Source organism: Glycine soja, chromosome 9 (assembly GCF_004193775.1).
Source record: "Glycine soja cultivar W05 chromosome 9, ASM419377v2, whole genome shotgun sequence".
Taxonomy (NCBI): Eukaryota; Viridiplantae; Streptophyta; class Magnoliopsida; order Fabales; family Fabaceae; genus Glycine; species Glycine soja.
Window position 1 is genome coordinate 46,388,340 of NC_041010.1, and position 25,442 is coordinate 46,413,781.

A 25,442-nucleotide genomic window follows, 5' to 3' on the forward strand; every position below is an offset into this window, starting at 1 on the left:
CCAAAACCTTTACTTGGAAATAGTTCATCTGTTTTTTTTTTATTAAAATATATTATATTTTTTCATCCTCTTGGCTCTTACAGAGTTTTAGAAACTTGGACTACATCTTGTTGTAGTTTATTTGGCGTACTTATTATTTGACATCTAATTTTGTAGTTTTGCTTCTGATTGATTAGGTGGGCATGCTGATAATAGTATTAGGCTAATATCCTCAGATGGAGCTAAAACATTAGAAACAGCTTATGGGCACTGTGCTCCTGTAACTTGCCTTGGTCTTTCACCTGATAGTAATTACCTAGTTACAGGATCCCGAGACACAACAGTATTACTCTGGAGAATACATAGGGCACTTTCATCTCACTCTAGTGCCGTATCAGAACACTCCACTGGGACAGGCACATTGTCTTCAACCAGTAATAGTTCATCACACTTGATAGAAAAAGACCGGAGACGTCGAATCGAGGGTCCTATACAGGTACTTCGGGGGCACCACAGTGAAATACATAGTTGTTGTGTTAACTCAGATCTTGGGATAGTTGTTTCCTGCTCCCATTCATCAGATGTCCTCTTGCACTCCATAAGAAGGGGACGTTTAATTAGAAGGCTCGATGGTGTGGAGGCCCATACTGTTTGCCTTTCCTCTGAAGGGGTTGTAATGACCTGGAATGAATCACAGCATACTCTCAGTACTTTTACACTCAATGGTACTCCGATTGCAAGAGCACTGTTATCTTTCTCTTGCAGTATCAGTTGCATGGAAATTTCTGTTGATGGGACAAGTGCTTTGATTGGCATGAATTCCCTTGAAAATGGTAGAGCCTATAATAGCAGTCCGGATTCACAGTCGAATAAGTCAGGTGTTGTTGATTTTGATTCAGAATCAGAAGAAACTTTTGATAACACCCAAATAGATGTTCGATCACCATCAATTTGCTTCCTGCATATGCACACTCTGGAGGTACAGGATTAAAATTTCAAATATAAATATAAATTTACATTTACATTTTATCTCATTAGATTGCTTCTTTTTATTCCTCATTTTCAGACACCATAACCAAGCATTCAATCTGGAAGTGCAATAATCAAAACAAGCTTTATTTCTGGTCTTTTAGGGGAATTATTATAGAAAACATCTGCAGATATGTATTTTCAAATAAAATAATTGACTTCTAAGTTCTAATGAAACAAAGTAAGTGTTCTTGGTACAACATTTTCTGTGGGTGTCCTAATACAAGACAGTTTTCTCAAAGCTCATGAGTCTCGTGTAGTAGCTGTTACCCTTGGACTGTGCATCTTCAACTGATTATCCTTCAGTGCTAACTACTCTGCCCTACTATTTTTTTTAGGTATTTCATGTATTGAAGCTGGGAGAAGGACAGGATATCACAGCTCTGGCTCTAAACAAGGATAACACAAATCTTTTGGTTTCCACTTTGGATAAACAATTGATAATCTTCACTGACCCAGCTGTAAGTTAAATTTTTCTTTTCAAATGTCAAATATTAATGGTCCTTGAAGTGAAGTTTTTTTTTTCCCTTCCACTGACTTGTAAATTAGTAAACAGAATAAATTTCATATATCCCTTGTGGTCTAGTTTCTTAAAAGTGCATATTACTAGGAGTCACTACTTCACATCTGTGCAATTTGGCAGATTGATATTTCTGTGTATCTCTGGAACCAACTGCATAGAATAAAAACATTATTCTTGCCACGTTAGAAGTTTAGGTGATAACAGCCACCAATGAGATGTGCATCTTTTTATGTGCATGAAAGCCAACTATTTATCTAATTATAATACCTACAGTCTCTCAATTATGCCTTCAATTGTTCGAATGCCTAAACTGTTCCATTCCATGGTTATTAATACTGCTACTTATTGTTTGCAGTTAAGCTTGAAAGTGGTCGATCAAATGCTCAAGCTTGGATGGGAAGGTGATGGGCTTCAGCCTCTCATAAAATCATAGCTTTTAGGGTATACATTAATGGGTTACAGATCTTCTATACAATATCAGTTAGGAAAATTAGGTTGAGGTTATGACAATGGTTGCGCCTATGGTTTAGAGATATCTTGTGACATATGTAACATTCTATTGTTACCACTAGAGTTAGATTCCTTAGATTTAGCAGAGGGTTCTTTGCTCCTCCGGTTGTGCTATAGTGTTGATATTGGACTAGCTTCTGAGTTGCGACTGAGGTTTGAGCCATTTTTGTCACCATTTTTTTTATTAGAGAGAATGAAAATTTAATAGCTATTCTTTCTTGTACTGCTGCTGCTTTTCAGACGTTGCGATTGATTAGATTCAGAGCTTTGAGTCGTCAATATTTGTTAATATAATAACCAAGTTTCAATTGTTATTGTTTCTTCCCTTTTTATTTCTATTGTTATAATTAACTTAATGAATTGGCGTCGGTGTTGCTAACGAGGATAGGCGCTGCTAATTAGATCAAATTTTGTTGTGGTTTGGGATGATAAAGTGTACCTGAATCTTGAGGGTACGTGCAAAAATACCTACAAGCGGGAATTACCTGTAGTATTGGAATTGGGTACAAAGCGGATATATACTTGTAAATTTACATGATATGGGTGTAAGTACACTAATATAGTATCCAACCTGTTATGTCCCATACACATCATGTATATTAATATATTGAAATAATTTATATATATATATATAAAATGTGAAGTTTAATTAGAGTTTTTGTTAAATAATTAGAATATTAATTTTAACAATCATCTTGTTGGGATGATTATTTTTATAATTTGTTTATTTATGATTTAAGTTTGGAAGAACCAATATATTTTGTGTGTATATTTTTAATGTTATATTTTGATCATTTAAGAATGAATTTTTCCTATAATTATAGTAATTTTTTAATTATTTATTTATTTATTACTGTTATTAATTTTATACATAAACAAAATGCAAGCAAGTTGTGGATGCGGGAGTAAACATATAAGTATTTAGTGAATATGTGAATGAGGATTAAAATTACTATTCATACTGGAATGAGTATTAATTTTAAATATGGCTATGGGATAATGTATTATAGGATCTTACTCATTTCTCATCCTTAGTTATGGCTTCAATTTTCCTTCATCATTTGTTGTTAGACATTTGTAAAATAATAAGCATATCTGCAACTTTGGTAGGACTTTTTGTAAGTCAATTTTAAAACGTTTCAAAGACAAGACATAAAATATGGGTATTTGTTGCATGGATATTCAGACAAATAATAACAACGTATGGTCATATAATTACTTATAAAGTAATCTTTTGATTTTACATTAGGTTAATGAATTCACCAATCCATTAGAGGGCAACTCATTGGGGGCATTTTATTGACTATTTTGTTTTTTACTGCATCTTCGTTTTATTGATTGAGAGGTCAATGATCAATTAATTGTCTGGTTTTTATTTCAATAATACTTTTTATAGTGTTTTGTTTCATTATTTTTTAAATTAAACTCCAAAATGATAACATTTTTATTACTTTCAAAATTTAATATATCTAAAAATAAAATTAAACTTATATAAAGATATTTGTATTTAATTGTTGATTGTGTCTATTTGCACACGTGATAAATAAGGGTGAAATTAGGTCTTGCATAATTAATTCATCTTTTATGTTAAAACAAATAAAATAAAATTCAATCAAACACATGAAAAAAAGAAAAAAAAATTATTTGGAATGTGTTTTTTAAGGTATTATGTTATATTTTAGGAATCAATATATCTTCTCATTTAATATTTTTTTTTAATTAATATTTCGAGCAAACTCATTTACATTAAAAAAAAGTTGGTATGATTTATTTGATTGAACTAATGATTGATTTAATCAATTGATATATTAAAAAAGTAATTATGGTAATTAATATATTCAAGTTGTTAATTAAGGTAATTAATAGTTTGAAGATTCAATTGTTTCTTTTATGGTTAAATTAGTTATTTGGTCCCTATAGTTTTACGATTCTTTTAGTCCGAAAGTGTTCTTTTTAGTCCTGATAGTTTACATTTTAATTCTTTTTTAGTCCCTGTAATTTTGAAAGTAATCTTTTTAGTCCCTATAATTTCATGATTCTTATTTTTTTAGTTAGTTTTCAAATTACATGAACTAAAAGAGAATTAAAATGTAAGCTATATGAACTAAAAAAATCACTTTTAAACTATAAAAATTAAAAAGATAAGAATCATAAAACCAAAACTATAGGAACCAAATGAATAATTTAACCTTTACTATAAATAATCTAAGGGTGAAACAAATCAATATTTATTCTATTTGTTTATTAAGGAAGCATGGATAAATAATAATTCGAATTTGAGGTACCTATAATTTAGAATTACTTACATAATTTTAATTGTATATAAGTTAAGTTGTTCTAATATAATTTCAATATAAATATAAAAATTCAAAATATTTTTTTAATATAAATATATATTTTAAAAGTATTTGTTTTAGTATAACAATACACTTCAAATTTGTTTATTTTTAATTTGATTTATTTTTTGTTTTATTTTTTAATAAATACATATAAATATACTTGAAAATATCACTACATTTATGCATACACACATGCATAGACATAACGCATGTGTACATGCATGTGCATGAATGTATGGATTATTACACTAGTTATTAGAATAAAATAAACAAAAAAATTAAAACAAAATGGAAGAAGTACTTTTTTAAATAATAATGGTAAAAAAATCTTTTAATTTGATTCTGGTTTGAGTTAAGATAGGATTAAGTTAATTTGGGTGAAAAAAATATATTTAAGTCAGTACATAAATTTTTTAAGTTTTATTTTATAAAATATCCTTACATAAATAAAATTTTAATCTTGAAAGACATTTTTAATACTTTTTTTCTTAAAAAAATCCATAGCATATTCGAAATATTTTTTCAAAAATTTAATTCTAGTATCAAAATTTCATTCCCAAATACATTTATAAAAAGTATTTTAAAATTGAGTTGAATCTTTTTTGTTATGTATTTAATTTAATTGAAAAATATTTTGCACAAAGCATTTCAATTTTTTGTTGAGAATCTGAAAGTAATTTTATTCAAATTAAATAAAATTATTATAGATAATAAACTTTTTTAAATTATTTAACATAATTATCTAAGTTGGAATAACACACCGGTTAATGAACAGTGCTTGGTGATTATTTAATGTATTTTTTATACTGAATATTTGAGAGATTAGGGTTTGAAGTGTAATGTGTTGTTTTGAAGAATAAAAAGAAAGAGAATTTAGGGTTTGGCAAGAGAGAGTAATGGGAGGAAAGGGAAAAAGAAGAAGAGAGAAAAACTACAGGGCTGCTCATGGTGGCTACACTGGCCTCCCTCCTCCACCTGATGCTTCTAAACATGACGCTTTGCCCTCCAAACTTCGTCAAATCATCTCTTTCACACAAAACCCAACTGGTCCTTCTTCTTCGCCTTCCTCTCTCACCTGCCATCTCTTCTTTTTTGTGTTTCTCATTCCTCTATTATATATTCAGGGGCGATTGGGTTTTCAAATGACAAGAAAAACGTTGGTGGGCATGCCCAAAATGTAATCTTTCATCGCCTTTTCTCTTTTAATTTGTGGCTCATCGTTTATTTATTTTGATTGTCTATGAAGTCTTATGAATTGGTGACAAAAGGAGACTCTGGTTCATTGAGTTGTGGTTGCTGTAAGAATTTGTTTGCTTAGGCTATGTGAAGTTGTTGCTTTGCTTCTTGTAAATGAATTGTGGGATGTGTGTAATACCTGGCATTTTGTGGGGGGTACCCCTTTAATTTTTTTTTTATCAGCGGTACCCCTTTAATGTAATTTACTTTAGCTGATAAAAGAAAAATCTGAGAACATGATGCCTTTGTTGGCTCCGTTACTGTAGAGATTGATTTATAACTCAGTGAGTCTTGAATTGGATCATCTTGCACATTACACAATTATTATTTTCTTTGCACTTTCATTCAATGTTTTAAGTTGCGGCGGCCATTGTGGTTTCATTGCAATCTTTGATGTTGCGGGAAATTGTGGTTTTAAAGTGAATCTTGATTTGATCATGTTGTTGATGTTGCGGCTGAAATCCTGGTCACAGACCCTTTTTTTTTAAAACCTTGCTTCCATTGTTTATCACCTATAAGATAATTTAAACGTATAGTCTGTCCTATTTATGTCCTAATCTTTGTATGGGTATTTATTGGATGATTATTTTCTCTGTGCAGAAGACTGCCTTAAAGGACACAGGTGATGTTGAAACTGTAGATGTCAAACAGGGGATCTCTAATGGACAATTGAAGGCACCTCAACTTCTGGATAGGAGTGAAGAAAAGCGTATGGAAAGTGGTGGTGTTGACAAGAAAAAGAAAAAAAGAAAGAGGAAGGAGGTTAAAGATCTCAGGTTTGAAATGGAAGTGGATAAAACAAGCTCCCAGTTAAAAAGAAAGGAACGTAAGAAAAAGTAAGTGAGAAAAAGCCCTCATATTTGTCCGTTTTTATTGAGTTTAGAGAGATGCCGTTTGTGTTTTTTATGTGAAATCTATTTACAGCTGAAGTACTTATTTACTTATCAGTTTTTGTTAGCATTGCATTTCCTTTAAATGCATGCGGTGCATTAAAAAAGAGTATAAAGTCCTAGTAATATTATATATTACTAAGACTTTATACTCGTTTTTTAATATTGTAACATTGATGGATTTGTGGTTGTATCCATGTTGACACCTTTATTAACATTGATGGATTTTAAATTTCAAATAAGACTAGCTTTTTTCTTTTTTGTTCAGTTTATTTTTTGGAGACATTAATTAAGGGTGAGATTATACTGGACTTTTTTTACCAATGCTTATTATCCTTATAGAACATACATGCATGCGTAGACAAATAATTACTTTTTGTTATCTTTGAGGTGGTTTATATGACATTTGATGTTGAACATGTGAAATTTCTTTACACAAAAAGAATAACACAGGACATTGCTTTAGTTTAGTGTAATCTCAATCATCATAAATTCTTTCAGGTATTTCGAAGCAAAAAAGAAGAAGCACAAAAAATCCAATGAAGAAAAAATGGACTTCCCTGGACAAGAAAAAATAAAATTTGGAGATATTGTACAAGCCCCACCAAAGTTAGCTGTTCCTCCTAAGGTAAGTACTTGAACATGTTAGCTTTCTAAAATGGACCAGGCCATTCATATTTGAGTAAAATGTTTTTCTTGTGTAATGAAGGCATTCAAGAATGCTTCTCAAGAGAGACTTAGACTCCAGGCTATAGAGGAATACAGGAGTCGCAAAGGATGGGCGTCAAGGCCAGGAAGTCACCTTCCACCTCCTGCGACTACTTTGGACCCTTAAATCACTCTCAGCATGTTGTGAAGCATACTATGCTTACCTGAACTAGTCTTGGATATCATGCAGAGTACTCATGAACAAAGAAACTGTCATGGCTATTTCATTTTTTCTTGGAGTATCTTCATTCAGAGACAATTTATGGGTTCTTATGGGAAGTATGGTCTGACGACACATTTGTACATGTGTGGAAGTTATTTGTTACACTTTACAATCTATGCAAAGCCAATTATTGAGCTGATAGGATAGCTAAATTTTGTTAGAATATAAAGAAAATATCAACTCAAGTCGCCATTTAGATTTTGTATCTCCAAATATTCTTTAATCTATTTTTTCCTTGGTTAGCTTTCGGCTTTGCTCTAACTGGAAAATATAAACTCATGAGTTCCATCTTAAATCGTGATAAATCAAACCCAACTCTAACGTAGTAGAACATTTCTGCATGCGTTCTCAGTCCTTCAAAAATCAACCTAAATAAAAAAGCATGAGATGGAATGAACTGTTGGAGGTTTAAGTATTTAAATTTAAAAAGGATTAATAAAGCAGGCACCCTATCCTAAAGTTATATTAGTGAGAAATATACTCATATTTCTCTCATATTAAATATACGTCCAGATAAATTCAGGAGCATAACTCTAATATATAATTGAGATAGTTTGAACTCGAAGTGGTTGGAGCCCTCTTTAAGGTTACCCCAAATTGCTCATTCATGTTCATTGTTCTGGAATTAACCCATCAGCTAGCTTCCATTCAAAGTTATGAACAAGGGATGCCACCATTAAATGCATTGTTCTGTGAGCTAATGGCAATTCTGTTGCCTGTCCCACAGGGTATGAATTCAAAATCGTGCCCTTTAAAATCAATCTCACGCTCCAAAAATCTTTCAGGCTTAAACACTTCTGGGTTCTCCCTTGGATCTCGTCCCATGGCCCACACATTGACTAAGACTTGTGCATTTTTGGGAACCTTGAAGCCATATATGGTTACCATTTCATCACACTTGTGGGGTACTAAAAATGGACCTGGAGGGTGCAAACGAAGGGTTTCCTTCACCACTGCTCGTAAAAATGGCAACTTTAAGATGTGTGATTCTTCAATTGTTACATCTTTTCCAATTGCTTGAGATAACTCTTTTCTTTTGTCAATTTTACCTGGATTACGTAGCAGCTCTGCCATCATCCATTCAACCGTGTTTGATGTAGTGTCAATCCCACCCACAAGTAAATCCTACTAATACAATATTATCTCAATACTCAGAGATATATACCTACAGTAATAGGAAAAGGTGAAAATTAAAGATTAAATGCATGTAAAAAAAAAAAGTGAAATTCAGAGATGAAGGTTATACAAAATGCATAGTGATTGGATCACTTGCTGATTTCTCATGAGTGAATTAAAATTAGAATTTATGTGGAAAATATAAAATAATAATGATCAATGAATATATACATAATTTGGTCCAACAAATGTATTAAGGGCTGGGCAACAAATTAATCATTTAAGAAAAAAATGATTATACAAAAAAAATCCAATCACAATTCACGAAAGTATAAAAATACTTTGTCCAGTATGACTATTAAACTCTTTAAAAATCATGTACATTACAATCATTAATTAAGGAACTTTATTTAAATACAGAATTGAAATTAACTTATAGAATTGAAATTTGACCAATATTGCAATTTGTTGGCGAAGGATTTGAGTGGAATCAAGCACTTGTGGGGAGAATATTTTTGTAGCACAAACTCTTCTAAGGTTCCTCCATTTGGGTGATGGTGGCATAAACACAACAGAATATTTGTGATGGTCAAGTGCATGGAGTGAATGTGGGATTGTCCTACTAGAAAAGACTTGGCCATTTTCATGCAATACTTGTTTACCTACTTGAGGAGAGGAGATTATTATGGTAGTTATGCTGCTAAGTTTAAAGTCATAAGAGGTCCATAAATTCTAGAAAGTTAGGTTGCTGCTTTGTGCGGATTTGTGGCAATTTCCAAGATGTTTCCTATGATAGAAAAATGGTGGCCCGGGTGGAAGGTTGGTAGATTCTGGAGTATGGTTGAATAATTTAGGGATGAAGATAAGAATGGTTTCACTCACAAAGGTAATAAGCAGAAGTATTGTTTGGTAGTCCATGGCTTAAGCTTTTGACCTCTAGATATTTTCGATATAGTCCTATATCGTACTTATTTATACAAAGGAAAAACAAATAGAAAAATAGTGGTAGAGAAATACATCCTTTTAGCTAGAGACTTTATAATCACGATTCACAAATTTATCACAGGTTTAGTAAATGAGTTGCACACAGTGACGGACCTACATTGGATTGAGGGTGTACACTTGCACTCCCTCATTTTTTAAAATTCACTAAATATGTAAATAAAATCTTATATTTTTATATTTTATTTTATTTATATTTATATAATTAAATCCACTAATTTTATTTTTTATAATTTGTACCCACTAACTTAGGGTCTTTGAATCCGCCACTGGTGGCAGAGAAATTATTCCTTTATTGATATTTTGTTTTGTTTTGTGTAAGTAGAAAAATGAAGGAAAAGAAAGAAAAAAACATGCAATTGAACAATAAATTAAAAAAAAAAAAAAAGGAATCTCGAGACGGATTGTTAGATGAGTGGCTTCTATTTTTCCATGTGGTGTACTACATTCATGGAACTGGATTGCCTATTTTGTTAGATATGGGGAGTGTGCGTCTCAGTGTTTCCTATCAGATTTGTTAATTGGGTTTCAGCTTCGTACAACCACTAGTGAAATAGGCTTTTAAATATTTATTGGTTGTTCAAAATTATTTTTTCCACTGCCAAATAAATGGTGGAGTTGAAGGAGTGACACCCATTGTGATTTTAAAGGTGAAGTAAACAAGTGATTGTCATAATACAGCATTTATTTAGTAAACTATACTGATATATATCTTTCCCATATTCATAAGTATATTTTTTTTTTTACAGTAATAAACTTATGTACTTTCATTCATAACCAAATCACCAACATTAGGGAATATGATAATAAAACTGAAGACAAGAATGGGATGGAGTCTAGCAAGACTATGAACAACATTTGCTTGTCTTCTTACAAAATCTAAGTGAAAGGATTGATTGTTTGACAACATGGTTCGACATTCCGACATCAGTACTCCAGCTTCAGATGAATCTTCTTTACTGATATGGCATTTGTCTACCATTACTCTGCAATGGGATTCGAAATAAACCTCCCAAAGGCACAGGTCTGAGGCAAAGTTAAGCGAAGACCATAAGGCCCAAGCCTCACCTTCCAGGACCTTCATAAGTAAATTGTTATAAAACACTGTTAATGAATACATAGCATAGTCATCATATACTCATATATAAATCCCTCTTCATAGCATTACTATATATAATTAGTCGTGCTTGATTGGAATAGGTTGAACTCGAAGAGGTTGGACCTTCTTCAAGGTTAACCCGAATTGGTCCTTCATGCTTATGTGTTCTGGCATTAACCCATCAGCTAGCTTCCATTCAAAGTTGTGTACAAGGGATGCTACTATTAGATGCATTGTCCTGTGAGCTAATGGCAATCCAGGGCATATCCTTTTGCCTGCCCCATAGGGTATGAGCTCAAAATCATGACCTTTAAAATCAACCTCACACTTCAAAAATCTTTCAGGCATAAAAATTGTTGGATTCTCCCAAATGGTTGGATCTCTTCCCATGGCCCACACATTGACCAAGATTTGTGCATTTTTAGGCACATTGAAGCTAGATATGCTTACCATTTCATCACACTTATGGGGTACTAAAAGTGGACCTGGCGGATGCAAGCGAAGAGTTTCCTTCACCACTGTTACATATTTTCCAACTGTTTGAGATAACTCTTTTCTTGATTTTACCAATTTATCTGGGTTGCGTAGCACCTCTGCCATAATCCATTCCACCGTGCTTGACGTTGTGTCAATCCCAGCAACAAGTAAATCCTACTAATGCAGTATATTTAATCTCAAAACTCAATAAAATACACATGTATATAGTATTAGGAAAAGGTGCAAACTAATGATTAAATTCATGTAAAAAAATTAAGAAAAATTTAAATTAAGGTTATAAAAAAGCATACTGATAGGATCATTTTGCTGGTTTCTTGTGAGTAAATTAAAGTTAAAACAGATGACACTATCAATTAATTAATAGTGGACGAATACTTAACTTGGTCCTCAAAAGTATAAGGGCATCATACTAATCCCTTAAAAATCCTGGACAAGTAATAATTTAGACTAAATTGATGTTTCAATATACATTGAGCAACTAATTTGATGGATATTACAAATATACATAGAAATTTAATTTATATAATTTGATAACTTTTAAAAGTATGGAAGAAGTATATATGATATGTAACACGATTTAAGTAGGACATCTGTTTTTAGTCAAAATAATATAGTTAATCTTAAACTATTTAAATTGTTAATAAAACTTTTGAAGGTGCGACGATGAAATATGTGTAGTTCAATTTTTTTAAATTATTTTTAGTTTCATTTAATTCAGTTAAGTTTTCTCAAAATATGTCTCAAAACTTATAAAAATACTTGCATATTACTCATCAATCAGATGATCCTATTAATAATGACATTCAAACTCGTATCCTTATAAGATATGAATTCTTATCAACTAGATCAATTTTTATGGATAAATACTTACCATTTTAGTTTTTAAGTTAATTAATATATCTTTTATGAAATTGATAAATTTTCAAATCCTACTAGCCGTGAAACAAACATAGCCAAATATCCAGTTCAACAAGGAACCCGACCCAAGCAGTAATCGCATGAAATTATAAACGGGTCAGACTACCCAAATTTAAGTGTTGGGATCCGACCCGAAAATTAGAAGGGAAAAACATTGTGAAAACGGTGCGTACGTCGTTCAAATTAACTCCCCTTTTTCCGGCCCTAATTTGAATTTGTGCGCCATTCCAAAACCAGTGCAGTGAAAATCACGTATCTGCAATGGAAATTCTGTATTCGAAGCTCTACGACAAGTACACCAAACTCAAGGTTTGTTCTTTCATCGATAACCAACGCAGGTTATTAGGCTTTGTCACTGATTCTTCGTTTTCTTTCTCTTTGCAGTCTAAGAAACTCTCCGATTTGGATCACATAAACAAAGAACAAGAGGGTAAATTCGTGAATTACTTGACCGGTACGTTTCTTCTCCATTTCTTTTCGCGTGAATTCTCCGAAGAACAACGACGAATGAACGTGTTCTGAATTTCGAAGACTTTTGAGTGTTGCAGCTGCGGAAGAGTTGATAGAGCACTTGAAGAGCGAGAAGGAAGGGCTTGTTGAACAAGTCAATGAGTTGAGAACTGAATTTTCTTCACTTAGGCACGTTTTCCACAATGGAGCCTCTTTTTTTCTTTTTCTTTTATTTCTTTTGGTTTAAACATATAATTTAGCCCCTGTTCATGCCATGGATTCTCAATCTGGTCCTTACGCATAACATTTTATTAAATTGGCCCCTATATGTGCAAATGTTACCGTTTTGATCCCCATATGTGGAAACATTGCCAGTTTGATCCCTGTTGTCATACTTTAACAGTTAAGCTTCTTATATATTCTTAATTCGGTCTACACTTATAGGGACCAAATTAAGAATGCGCTACATTTATAGGGACCAAATTAAGAATGTGTAAGAGAGTTAATGGTGGTAGGAACCAAATTCAGAATCCGCAGTATTGGAACGAATTATATGTTTAACCTTTTCTTTTTTAATTTTTTTTTCTGTTGTGGATTTTAAAGGAATGGTTTGTTTTGTTTGTTTACTCAAATGTGTTACTTTAAATTTCAGGGCTGCCAAAGAGAAAGAGGTTGCGGATTATCAAAAGCTTTTGATGGAGGAAAAAGAAAAAAGTGAGGCTCTCGATTGTTTTTGTGGTTCCTGAAATTAAAGTTAAATGCTTGTTCAATAATTGTAGTACGGATGTTTACAAAGTTTTTATTTCAGTTCCTGATGCACATGAATACTTCTTACAGGATATTAAATAATTATAAGGTTTGAGATGTTTGGAGTTTAACCAAAACATTATAATAAGTTGCTTAAATAAAAGAATTTCTGCATGTATGTGGGTGATTTATTTATTTTTTTGGATAGCTACCTAATTAATCTTTTTCTTCGGAACTTTTGTGGGAATCTATATTCAATGTTGGAGTTTGACTAATGTTTCATTGCATCTTTTTGTGAATGTAAGTTCACCTCAGTATTTGAATTCCCATCGCTAAATGTATCTCAATTTCATGTGTTCTACTTCTCTATTGATTATTTGGGTGTGAACTTTTGGCAGATGAAGCTCTTTCTGAAGAAGTTGAGAAATTGCTAAAGCTTCACCAGGAAAGAACATCTCATGTTTTATATAATAACAGCAAGATCAAGACCGTAGATGATCAGTTTAAGGCAAACTCTAACAGCTCATCTATAAGAATGACAAGAAAACATACAAAGCAGATTGCTTTGGAGAAAGAAGCAAGGTCAATATCTTTGGAAAATGAAGGTAATTCTGTGGAGAGAGAGTCAACACCAAATGCCTGCAAGGAGACTGTTTCTGACAATGTGAGTATTTAAAACCCTAAAAATGGAATATACAAGTATGTGTTTATCTATATATATGCATTCCATTTAATTCATTTGGGTGGAAAATGAATGACCTTAATATGCTGACATTTTGTTGTTAAAAAGCTGTTGGAGTGTTGTACCAAGGCTAACGATCGATCAGGTTGGTGTTAAAAATTGTTATTCATGCTTTATTTGTGAATTGTTTGGTTGGGGTTTTGGTATCTTTTATATATCCTTCGTTGGGTTTTACAGGCATTGATTTACATGAAAGTGGTCATGGTAACTGGCTTATTCAAACTCTTTTTGAGTATGCACTGAGCATGAAATTATCCTTGGATTATCAAGCAGGACGAATATGCCTGTCTGCACTGCATGGATCAAGCGGTAAATCATAATTTTGGATTGTAACTGATTTCTTTCTCTTATTATTTCTTAATCTTTTTATAACTTGTTTCAGTTAACAGTTTGTTGGAATATTAATAATTGGCTAGATTGTTTCAATCTGGATATAGTTTTGGAATTCTGATGGCTTGTTTGGTGGTCAAGACTCAACATATGATTAGGATGGATAGGATAAGATCATAAGAAGGCAAGATAAAAGTAGAAAAGGAAATGGGCATAATTAGCTCTTTCCTATCCAATGTGTAAGCACACCAAATAACCTAACATATAGTAACTATAAATTGCATACAAATAACAAAATTTCCCTTACCTAAAGGTAAAAATAGGGAAAGTTACGGCCTTACTTGGGATTTATTTTTTTAAAATAAGAGAGTATTGAAATAGGACACAGATCATAATTGTGCAATGAGAATAAAAACACATTGCGACAAGATAGAGAGAAAGGGTGAAGATACTCTGCTCATTATCTGTACCACAGAGTCTCAGACACACAGTTGCCGGTGAAATTTATTCTCAGTTCAGTAAGACCTTTGTTTCATTCTTGGGTCTTTCTTTGACAAAGCTGATCTTGGTTCTATGTTTTAAATAAAATTCTAGCCATTTAACATTTTGCAGATATGTAACTGCTTGGTTAACATGTTTCTTTTATTGCAACCATGTTAGGTTACTCCTTCAGTTTATCGTGGATCGGCAAATCACCTGGAGAGGAGGAAGCAGAAGCAGAGCTGCTGTACCATGTTATATCTCTAGGCACATTTGAAAGAGTGGCACCAGAATGGATGAGGGAGGACATCATGTTCAGCCCAAGCATGTGCCCCATCTTCTTTGAAAGGATATCTCGTGTTATAAAGTTGAACCACTAGTGTTTTTTTGTATCATTGATCTGCCGAATGTGTATTTACTGTACATACTAACTGATTAATTTTTATTTGGAGAACATTGAGTTTTGTGTGTAGATTTGCTAGTTTCTCTCCAATCCCATTTCATATGCCATTTGCAAATTCAAAGAATTTGTTAGGTTATTTAGTAGACCTATAAATTGTAAGAAAATACGTTTTTGAGGATGAAAAGTGGAATATTTCTAAATTAGCATGACAAAAGTAAGATAGTTTTTTTTTTTTGGCTTAATTACTGTTTAAGTCCTTCAATTTGGGGTATGTGCTTTTTCAATTCCTAAAATTTTAATTTTTTTTTTTTGAATTTTGACAAATTACTCTTTAATTTTTGGCATAATAAATTAATATTTTGTGGTGATTTTTAATTATCATAAATTAATTTTTTTTACATTGTAAAAATATCACAAATTATTAAAAAAACTGTCTCAAGAGTGCTAAAAATCATGTTAAAGTGTGAATTATGTAAGGAAAAAAAGTAATTTGTCAAAATTCAAGAACTAAGAAAAATACTTTTAAATTTTAGGAAGTAAAACAAACATCCTCTTAAATTTAGGACTAAAATAATAATTAAATTTTCTTCGTTTAAGAACTACAATTGTATTTTAAAAAAACTTGAGAGAAAAAAAAAACATATTTATTCTATTCTTTAATTAAAATGAAAAAACAGATTGAAAATATAAAATTGTATTATATTGTGATTTAATACAAAAGTATTATATATTATAAGTTTGTTACACGATTTATTATATTTATCAATTTTTACACTAATTACCTCAAAATTCATCAGTAATTTTTATTTGACAGTGTCAAAGATATTACACTGGCCATGCATAAAAATTAATTAGACTCTATTAAAAATTATTTTAAACTATAAATATCAAATTAAATAAAATCCCAACATTGCACCAAGTAATGTAGGCAGTTATTAATATCATAAAAAAATTCTAAACATCCAGTTATTCCTTTGCTTACACAATATACTTTTATGATATTAATAACTGGATGTTTATAATTTTGCACCGAAGCACGTCATTGTCGTGGCTGTTTGAGGCTTTGAGCCAAGCAAGCTTCCACAGTATACTTTGGACGATGAGTTTATTTAAATTTATTTTTTACAAAAAAGTTTTTTTAATAAAATAAAAAAAAAATTTATTTTTTAAAAAAGTATTTATTTAAATTATTTTTACTTAAAATAAATATTTTTTTAATAAATAAATCTTATCTACTTTAAAATTGCTTTCTTTAAACAAGCTCACCTTTTTTTTTTTGTCAAACCTAAAGTCTAATCTAAATAAGCTAAACGCACGCGAACTGAAATCGGCTTTTGCGAGTGATGAAAACACAGAATCGCGTTTGTAACTGAGGAATGAGTTTCTTGCAGGGAATAATTGATTCCTTCAACTCCATCTTCACACATGATAACAACAACAATTATCACAACACCAATTCTCCTTCTTCTTCTTCCTCAACGAATCGAATGGAAGCTTCTCCTCCTCCTTCGGTTTCGAACGAGCGCGTTGCATACAAGCTCAAAGGCTACTTCGATTTAGCAACGCAAGAGATCGCGAAGGGCGTTAGGGCAGAGGAATGGGGCTTGATCGACGACGCGCTTCTTCACTACCGTAACGCGCACTCGATCCTCCTCGAAGCTAATTCAACTCCCGTTCCTTCCTACATCACTACCAGGTTCTCGCAATTTCGCGCCGATTAGGTGTTTCTTCGATGACGAGAAAGTAGGGTTTGTGTTTATGAGTTCTAATAATATGAATGTTTTTTGGTTGATGGAAACTGTTAAAGTGAACAGCAGAAGGTGCAATCGTATCGAGAGAAGATATCTAAATGGCAGAGTCAGGTTTCTGAGAGGTTGCAGACTCTCGCTAGACGAGCTGGCAGCTCATCTGCAAATCAGGTATGAATGTAGTTGGTGGTTAGATTTTCAAAGTAGGTGTTGTTTGCAGAGTGATTAATTTTTTGGTTTTGTGGTTCTGAATTCTGAAATTTGAGGTTGGCATTGCAAAGTGCCACTTTAAGGAATATATTAACTGTTAAAACTGCATTATCTCTTTTCCATGATGTTGTAGACTTTTGGTTTTTTTTTTCCAAAGCTATTGATGTTTTACAATTCAAATTCTCGTTAACTAAACTAACGAGACTGGATCAACTGACATGGGTTTATTTCAGCTTAACCTGTTGTCTGGAGTTTGAGCTTTGAGTTCGTGGTTGCGCTAAAAAAAGTCTCAATTAATTTTTTTTCCACTTATTCGTCCTATTTATCGACTGTTACAATAGAAGTTTATCACAATTAATGAGATATTAAATAAGGTACTTAGTCTCAATTAATTTTTTTTTCCACTTATGCGTCCTATTTAACTACTGTTACAATAGAAGTTTATCACAATTAATGAGATATTAAATAAGGTATTTAAATTCAAAAGTAACGATATTATTTTTACTTATATTAAGTTCTTCTTGTGTGTTGCCCTTAAACATCAATAGATATTCAATGGAGGTGGTGTTTTGTATCATAAAGAGGGGATTTGGATTACTTCCATGTAGGCAGTTATACTTGTATTTTTAAGAAGTAATTATGTTGGCTAATGGTCAGACTTCAGAGCCTTTGGACTTTTCTGCAAGCCTGTTAAATTACAGTCATTGAATGTTCTCGCTTTATATTGGCCATAGCGTACTAGTTTTATGAATATGATTATAATGAACCTTTAATGTTTTTTCCCTCAAAAATGTTTGCAGAGCACCTCAAAACTTGGTCAAACTGCTGCCGCTCCAATTAAGACATTGAGTACTAGAAAAAATGTGTTACAAAAGCCCCCTCAAAGAGGAGGTCAGGTGAATAAAGTTGGAAGCCCAAAATCTAGTCAAGCATCTGGTGTAAATTATGATGACAAACTAGTTGAAATGATTAACACTGCCATAGTAGATAGAAGTCCTTCTGTTAGATGGGAAGATGTTGGTAAGAATCTATGCACATTTGCTTCTATATTTTATATACTATCATTTCTTTGATTATTAGTGTGGAAATGCAGCTGGGCTTGAAAAGGCAAAGCAAGCTTTAATGGAGATGGTCATTTTGCCAACTAAAAGAAGAGACTTGTTTACGGGACTTCGAAGGCCAGCCAGAGGTAATGCCTTAGGACCTCATTGCATTTGGTTATATATTGGATCATGGTGAAAGTTGTGGAATGAAAAGGCCAAATATTGAAATTGCTGAACATTTTTTGTTCTAGGTTTGCTTCTCTTTGGTCCGCCTGGTAATGGAAAAACCATGCTTGCCAAAGCAGTGGCTTCAGAATCACAAGCAACATTTTTTAATGTCACAGCAGCTTCCTTGACATCAAAATGGGTATGTCTCTATCTGTGTATCAGTCGGAATTATAAGGTTTTAAGTATAGAGGGAGGAAAGGGAAATAAAAGAAAATTTATACATGGAAATTTGACTTTTTAATTGATTTGATATGATGTGTTATATGTGTTACAAAATCCTTATTTAAACTACTGCTAGGTATGATTACAAATCATGAAACATTAGAAAATATGGAAGTTAATCCCAAACAGGTAGTCCTAATCCTAGATATTCTGAATTATTTTAAAATTAAAATCAAGATATTTTTGGATAATTTTTCATATATTCTAGCAGTATCCTTGTTTAACTCATTTATTTCTTATGTTAATATGTTTAAGTAATGGTTAATTGGTTATGACTTCAGAAGTTTCTCCATGATTAATTGTGCTCAATAGGTGGGTGAAGCTGAAAAGCTTGTCCGGACACTATTCATGGTAGCTATATCCAGACAGCCATCTGTAATTTTCATTGATGAGGTATTTCTCATGTATAGATAGAGAAATTGCTCTCCCCCCTACTATATATGACTAGAAAGACATCATAGAAGAATATGTTTAGGAATAGGAAATTCTTTTTAGCTTGCTTTAGAAGCAATGAACCACTTCAGAATCAATTCTCCTGGAGCTTTGTTTGATAACTATTTGAAGTTTTGAAAAATGTCCAAATGTTATCTGCATTTCAACTATTTTTGTTTGAAGCTTGGTTCAGAGCACAACATTAATTGTTGAGAGAAAGAAAACAAGAAACATGTGATGAATTCTGTGTCAATTACACAGTGAAGGCTATTATATACAATAAGTGTCATGTCATAAATACAAAGATTACAGCCATCCAGACCTAATTATCTTGATTACATAATAATAATAATATATCCACACACCCTATTTACTGTATTTCTAACCATTTTCATTGAACTATTATTCTTGAAGAGCATAGAGGGCTTGTTTTAAAATGATGTGGCTAAGGATCCCTTTTGATAAAAGTTGTATCTGGTAATTTTATCTTCTAACAGAATTAGGTTAATGACTTGAAATATTTATTAAGATTGGTGATGCATATAAGCAAGTGTCAATTTATTAGTGAAACAAAGATTATTTCTTTATCACATTAGTCTGCCCTGGTTTCTAGCACTCTCAGTCTCAGGGTGACCAGCTCACCAGCATTATCATTGATTGTCCCAAATTCTATAGTGTAAAGTTAATAAGTCGTGCTACGTTGTTGTGTTTAACTATTAGTTTTATTTTCCTGAAGCCATGCTAGTTAAATAGGAGAATTTATAAAGCAGAAAGAAAAGGTTGTATTCTCTGCATCTCAATTTTTTCTCTGTTCATAACAATAGTAATTTTCTTTCTTAACTGATAACAGATTGATAGTATAATGTCAACAAGGTTGGCAAATGAGAATGATGCCAGCAGACGATTAAAATCTGAATTTCTTATCCAGTTTGATGGGGTGACCTCCAATCCTGATGATATTGTGATTGTAATTGGTAAGCGATATATCTGAAGATACTTGATCATTCTGTTTCTAAAAATGAGCATGATTTAGAATTTAGATCCAGTACAGTGGTAATTAACAGAATAGCATGTATAGTGCGATTATAATTGGTAGGTGGGCTTTTGGCCTGTTCCAGAAATAGCTGTTTAATCTCATCTATTGGAACATCATGAGGCCATTACACAATGATTATATTTTCCTCTCTTTTAAATTCAGCTGTATCTCACATTTTGTGATATGTTAAGAACAATATTAATTCCTTTATTAGGTGGCTTGCATTGTAATCTGTCCTCCTAAAAGCTGTATATGATGAATGCAAAACTGATTTTAGCTATTGTAGATGTGGAATTGCTTGCTTTATCTTTTTCTTTTATTATTTCACAATATTATGTGAGTTTGAATATAGATAAGTGAATCCTATAAATCTGTTAGTCTTACTAAACTCATAAATTTCATTTTCCTTCTTAATATAGGTGCAACAAATAAGCCACAAGAATTAGATGATGCAGTTCTTAGGAGACTGGTAAGAATTTCTTTAATGTCCTATACTGGAAGTGTAGAAAATATAATTTCAGAATGTCATGTTGCTGATGTGATTTTCAAATGATAAATGTTTATCACTGTTAGATATAAATGATCTTCTAGTTTTATTCTCATTGATATATATAAATATATATATATATATATATATAATTTTTTATTGCTTGAGCTGATAGTGTGAAATATCGTACAGGGATATTTTTTTATTTTATTTTTAAAAGGCTAGGTTACCTTAAGTAATGGATAAATAATGTGATTCTATCATTGTCTTGAATAGTGGTTTTCAAATGGTCATATGAAATAGAAACCCTTTCATTGATGATATTATGTTGCATATACTTTGCTAATTGAAGTATTGAGCATGTCTGTATTTAGTAGTATACCATAAACTTCTATTCTAAAAATCAGTATTCTCTTCTATGTACCTTGACAAATTTCTTAGACTCCTAGCAATTGCTTCATAGGGAGCTTCTAATTGCATGGCAATATGGCCTTCATGTACTTCCTTCCCCTGGACTTATGTTCTCGGTTATGATTCCTCTTACAACATTTCTGAAATGTTGTGCAGAAAAACTGATTAGTCTTCAATAAAACAAATAAAGCACTTGAACTATATTTTTCGAGAGACATGTCATTTGTGCCCATTGAAATCTATGCATGATTGTTTGCCATGGATAGTGATTATAATGATCTTTGAATCACATGCTGCTTCTCTACTTACTCTATTCTTGGGTTTGCTGTGAAATCTTTACTAGGTAAAGAGAATATACGTACCTTTACCAGATGAAAATGTTCGGAAGCTTCTGCTGAAACACAAACTCAAGGGTCAAGCATTCTCCTTACCTAGTAAGCAATTTGCTCATATTTTATGCTTTGTGATACTTCTTTTGATTTTTATACACTGGTGCTAGAGTGTATTTCCTGGTTATTTATTCTCCTAATGTATTCTGGTTTTATGGTGGCTGGCTTATAATTTATTTACTCTGGTTGTGTGAAACTTATTACCAAATTTGGACTAATTAGTTTACTTGTGTTATCAAGGATCCGACGTGCTAAATTTTTACTAACTGGTATTTTATGTTGCAGGTAGAGATCTTGAGAGGCTTGTAAAAGAGACTGAACGTAATATTTGTAGCTAAATTCGCATTTGCATGTTCCAAGTTTGAATCATGATGAGCAAGAAACTAGAATGTTGATATATTCTTTTCTTTTTTTTCCTTTTTAAATATGACCATAATGCTTGTTATTCTTGGTTTGCAGGATATTCTGGCAGTGATCTGCAAGCCTTGTGTGAAGAAGCTGCAATGATGCCAATTAGAGAGCTGGGTGTTGACATTCTTACTGTAAAGGCTAATCAGGCATGCTATGAAATACTATGTCTTTAGATAGGATTAGTATAATCTTGTAAATGAAAGCTAACTATATTCAGTTTTACCAGGTAAGAGGACTGAGATACGAGGATTTTAAGAAGGCAATGACTATCATTAGGCCGAGCTTAAACAAAAGTAAGTGGGAAGAGCTTGAGCGTTGGAATGAGGAATTTGGCTCTAATTGAAGTCATATTCTGATGCATATATATGCATCAAATTATTTTTTAAAAAAAAAACTGTGTACATAACTGAAATTAGACTAGACGAAGGCATCAAGGTTAGTAGCTAAAACAATGAATCAGGGTGCTTCTTATTTTGTTAATGGCTATCCTGAAATCCTATTCTAGCCGCTTGTCTCAAATGACTGCCTTTATTTATTTTTATTCTTTGTATATCTTTCTGATTACTATATCAAGTGATTGTAAATCCCTTCCCCCGGGGGTTTTCTGGGAAGAAAAAAGATTGATAAATTGCCCCGGAAATGAGGGGAGAAAGACATTGAAAACAAGGTTTTTTAAACATGGCAGTATATGAATTTTAAAGCTTTTAAATCGGAGTGTAGTAATTCTTTTTATTTTCTTTCTAGCTTTTATCAATAAAGTATAGTGATTCTTTAAGACTTAGTTGAACCAGGGTAATGAATTTGTCATAAACCTTGTTTTCGAGAGCATATTGGACATAATTTATGATGACGAGTCTATCTTTTACTTCACAACAAGTATACGTCTATTTCTTATATCTTTGGCTATTATTTTTCTCTTGTAGTTGTATGCATGAATTTAGTCGTTAAATATAAAATTTATTTCATTCAATTTTCACGAAGAAACCTACGTCTATTTACAAATCCTTTATTCTTATGTTTTAAAAATTAATGTAAAAATGTTTTGAAATTTAGTTAAAAAAATATTTAATACCATTTAACCAAATTATTTAGTTTTTATTAAAAAAAACTCAACTGCTCTAAACGGAAGTTGAGTGAATATTTTTTAGGTAAAAAAAAAAGAATTTATCTTTTTTTCTTTTATCATACTCCCCACTCTCTAGCTCAAGTTAGATGTCAAACACCTACTTTATTTTTTAACTTCTTATTTAAGAAAAAAAAATCACCTAAATAGGATATTAAACAAATGAAGCTTATTCACGAAAAAAAGAGGGTAGAGGAGTGTCTAATATCAATGCACACGGTTATGCCTCAAATAAGGCCGAAGATACACATGACACACTATGATTGAGTTAAGTGTGAAACAGATTCTCATTTTGTATTCATGGCAATTGTGTGACAATATCTTCTAGCACAACTACCACCAATCCAAATTGGGCCCATGTGCTCCAGAATATGCTTTTAATCTCTTTTTTATTTGTTTCACATTCCAAAAGTTATAAAAGAAATTAAGTGAAACTTTCTTTTCCTGTTTAATTCTTTATGTAGAATCATTATCAGAATTGCCAGTAGAGAGACCGTACAAGAGTATAGCTATAGGTGGAGATGATGAAAATAATTAATATTTAAAAGAGTATGCATGTTTAACTATTATCATGTGTTGCACATGTTTAATAATATCTTAATTTTGCAATCAACATCAGATTATTAGTTTTAATAATTATTTAAATGATAATGAATTTATTGTTCAAAAGATTGTCAGTTTTTAATGTTATTGCACAAATTTACGAATTTCTTGTTATTAAACTTTAATATAAAAATGAGTTATCATCTATTTTCTATTAATAATAAAAACTTAATGGGTAAACGAATGAAAAAATTTGGTTTTTAGAGTCAAATAAATCCAATCCAATTTAATAAAAAAATTTGGTTTTCCAATTTTTTGATTCATTCATTTTTTGGGTTTTTGGATCCATTTTTTCGGTCCACATTGGATTATATCCATTCATGAACACCCCTAAAAAATCATTTTGTTAAAGATGGAAAGATGCATTGTGTGGATATTTTTTAAATAGTATACGCAAACTTATATCAAGAAAACAATAATATATATATACACTCCAAAATTACCTATAAATTAAGATTCAAACTGGAAGACGTGTTTTTCCTAATAATTAAGGGTATTGCTTTTCAGTTTTCTATGAATGCATAAAAGATTTTTGGTTTTTTTAGAAAATTTAATATGGTTATGGGATCAGATTTTGCAAGTTACCTCCAAAAACCTTTTTTCATGGCATCGTTCATAATATATGTCTAGTTTTTCTTTTCGCCTTTTCTTTTTACGATATTTGATTGGGTTATTTTTGAGAAAATTGATAACCATTGATAATTATTATGATTTTTTATAGCATTCACTTTTATTCTTTTACTCTATTTTCTTTATTGATAAAGAGGATAAAATTAAGGTTAAATTAGGTTTTAGTACTCTTGTTTATTTTTTAAATTCAATTTAATCTTCTAGCGTTTTTATTAGGTTCAATTTGATCTTTCATAATTGTAAAAAATCACACTTTATGACAATTCAAAATTGTCACTAAGTAATTTTAAATCGTTACAAAATACATATTTTTAAAAAAATAAATCAATTTTAAAAATTAAAGGATTAAAATAAAAAAAATTAAATGACTAAATTGAATCGATTTTAAAAATTAAAAAACTAAATAGAATGTCAAAAATATTAAAGAATCAAATTCAACCTAAATAATTAAAGGACTAAAAAAATAATTTAGCATAAAATTAAAAGCAAATCATTAATATTTGATTAGTGTTTTAAGAAGATAAATAGAAAAGGTACCGATAAACTAAACTGGGGGAGTATTGGAATGATCACATTGACCATGTAAGAGTTGAATTTGAAGCAGGTAAAAAGGGAACAAATTCATGATAACTAGTAACCGTTGGAAGAGGGTCAAAAGGATTGAGTGCTGAACTTTCAAACAAACAAACAGATAAGTTTATGTTTTCAAACAAACAGATAAGTGCATGCAGTATGTATGGTCTTGCTTGTACCACTTTCTCGTTTTTTAATTTAGCTAGCTCTCTCAAGGTACAAAGTTTCATACAAAGAAATGTATAACAAGTTGGCATATAATATTATTTTATATGATACTACTAAATGTAGTCAAATAGGATTCTTTTAGAGAAAAAATAGGGTAAATTATAATTTTAATTTCTAAATTTCTCAAAATTATAATTTTATTTTTTTTATTTTAATTGTAATATTTGATTTTAGTCTTATAAATTGGTGATTTTGTTTCTCTTGATAAATCATTAATAAATAATTATGATTAATTGAGTTATTAGGTTATTTATAAATTAATCAAAAGTATTAATTATTAAAAAATTAAATGAAAATTTATTAATGTTTATTTTTTACAATTGTATTTCTCATCTTTTTCATAAACATTTCTTCTACCTTTATAGTCGTATGCGATTCTACTGGCAGTAATATCACATTAGGGTCAATAGTTTTTCATTAAAGTTTATAATAATTAATAATTTTTA

General features: G+C 31.3%; 5 protein-coding genes and 2 pseudogenes across 7 annotated transcripts in view; 4 read left to right on the top strand and 3 right to left on the bottom strand.

Moving 5' to 3' along the window:
- The window catches only part of LOC114425268 (BEACH domain-containing protein C2-like), a 34,296-nt gene extending 31,941 nt beyond the window's left edge, over positions 1-2,355 (top strand). Inside the window, exons 30-32 of the mRNA XM_028392122.1 lie at positions 177-958; positions 1,347-1,469; positions 1,887-2,355. Coding sequence (XP_028247923.1) covers positions 177-958; positions 1,347-1,469; positions 1,887-1,964 — 983 coding nt within the window. The 3' untranslated portion in view covers positions 1,965-2,355. The remainder of the gene's footprint in view (positions 1-176; positions 959-1,346; positions 1,470-1,886) is intronic.
- A 2,841-nt stretch (positions 2,356-5,196) lies between these two features.
- Positions 5,197-7,679, top strand: LOC114425594 (glutamic acid-rich protein). 2 transcript variants are annotated; one of them, XM_028392534.1, is made up of 5 exons: positions 5,197-5,427; positions 5,505-5,557; positions 6,217-6,452; positions 7,008-7,134; positions 7,216-7,679. In XM_028392534.1, exons 1-5 carry the CDS (start codon positions 5,277-5,279, stop codon positions 7,339-7,341), a joined length of 693 nt encoding a protein of 230 aa, XP_028248335.1. In that variant the 5' UTR covers positions 5,197-5,276; the 3' UTR covers positions 7,342-7,679. The 2 variants fall into 2 exon arrangements, with proteins under 2 accessions (XP_028248335.1, XP_028248336.1); XM_028392535.1 differs by having other exon boundaries at positions 5,211-5,427; positions 6,220-6,452.
- Positions 7,680-7,902: 223 nt separating this feature from the next.
- LOC114425596 lies at positions 7,903-8,557 on the bottom strand (annotated as a pseudogene).
- A 377-nt stretch (positions 8,558-8,934) lies between these two features.
- Positions 8,935-9,471, bottom strand: LOC114425595 (annotated as a pseudogene).
- A 1,101-nt stretch (positions 9,472-10,572) lies between these two features.
- LOC114367093 (geraniol 8-hydroxylase-like) lies at positions 10,573-11,269 on the bottom strand. Its single transcript, XM_028324190.1, has one exon. The coding sequence runs from the start codon at positions 11,252-11,254 to the stop codon at positions 10,733-10,735; it is 522 nt and encodes a 173-aa protein (XP_028179991.1). The 5' UTR covers positions 11,255-11,269; the 3' UTR covers positions 10,573-10,732.
- Positions 11,270-12,226: 957 nt separating this feature from the next.
- Positions 12,227-15,425, top strand: LOC114367080. 2 transcript variants are annotated; one of them, XM_028324171.1, is made up of 8 exons: positions 12,227-12,379; positions 12,455-12,524; positions 12,619-12,709; positions 13,173-13,234; positions 13,666-13,931; positions 14,058-14,094; positions 14,187-14,318; positions 15,000-15,425. In XM_028324171.1, exons 1-8 carry the CDS (start codon positions 12,332-12,334, stop codon positions 15,197-15,199), a joined length of 906 nt encoding a protein of 301 aa, XP_028179972.1. In that variant the 5' UTR covers positions 12,227-12,331; the 3' UTR covers positions 15,200-15,425. The 2 variants fall into 2 exon arrangements, with proteins under 2 accessions (XP_028179972.1, XP_028179973.1); XM_028324172.1 differs by having other exon boundaries at positions 12,241-12,379; positions 13,672-13,931.
- Positions 15,426-16,516: 1,091 nt separating this feature from the next.
- LOC114425270 (spastin-like) lies at positions 16,517-22,491 on the top strand. Its single transcript, XM_028392123.1, has 12 exons — positions 16,517-16,918; positions 17,030-17,141; positions 17,981-18,200; positions 18,274-18,369; positions 18,475-18,590; positions 18,986-19,066; positions 19,956-20,079; positions 20,561-20,610; positions 21,383-21,473; positions 21,714-21,749; positions 21,888-21,985; positions 22,066-22,491. The coding sequence occupies exons 1-12, from the start codon at positions 16,599-16,601 to the stop codon at positions 22,180-22,182; spliced, it is 1,461 nt and encodes a 486-aa protein (XP_028247924.1). The 5' UTR covers positions 16,517-16,598; the 3' UTR covers positions 22,183-22,491.
- The last annotated feature ends 2,951 nt before the right edge of the window (positions 22,492-25,442 follow it).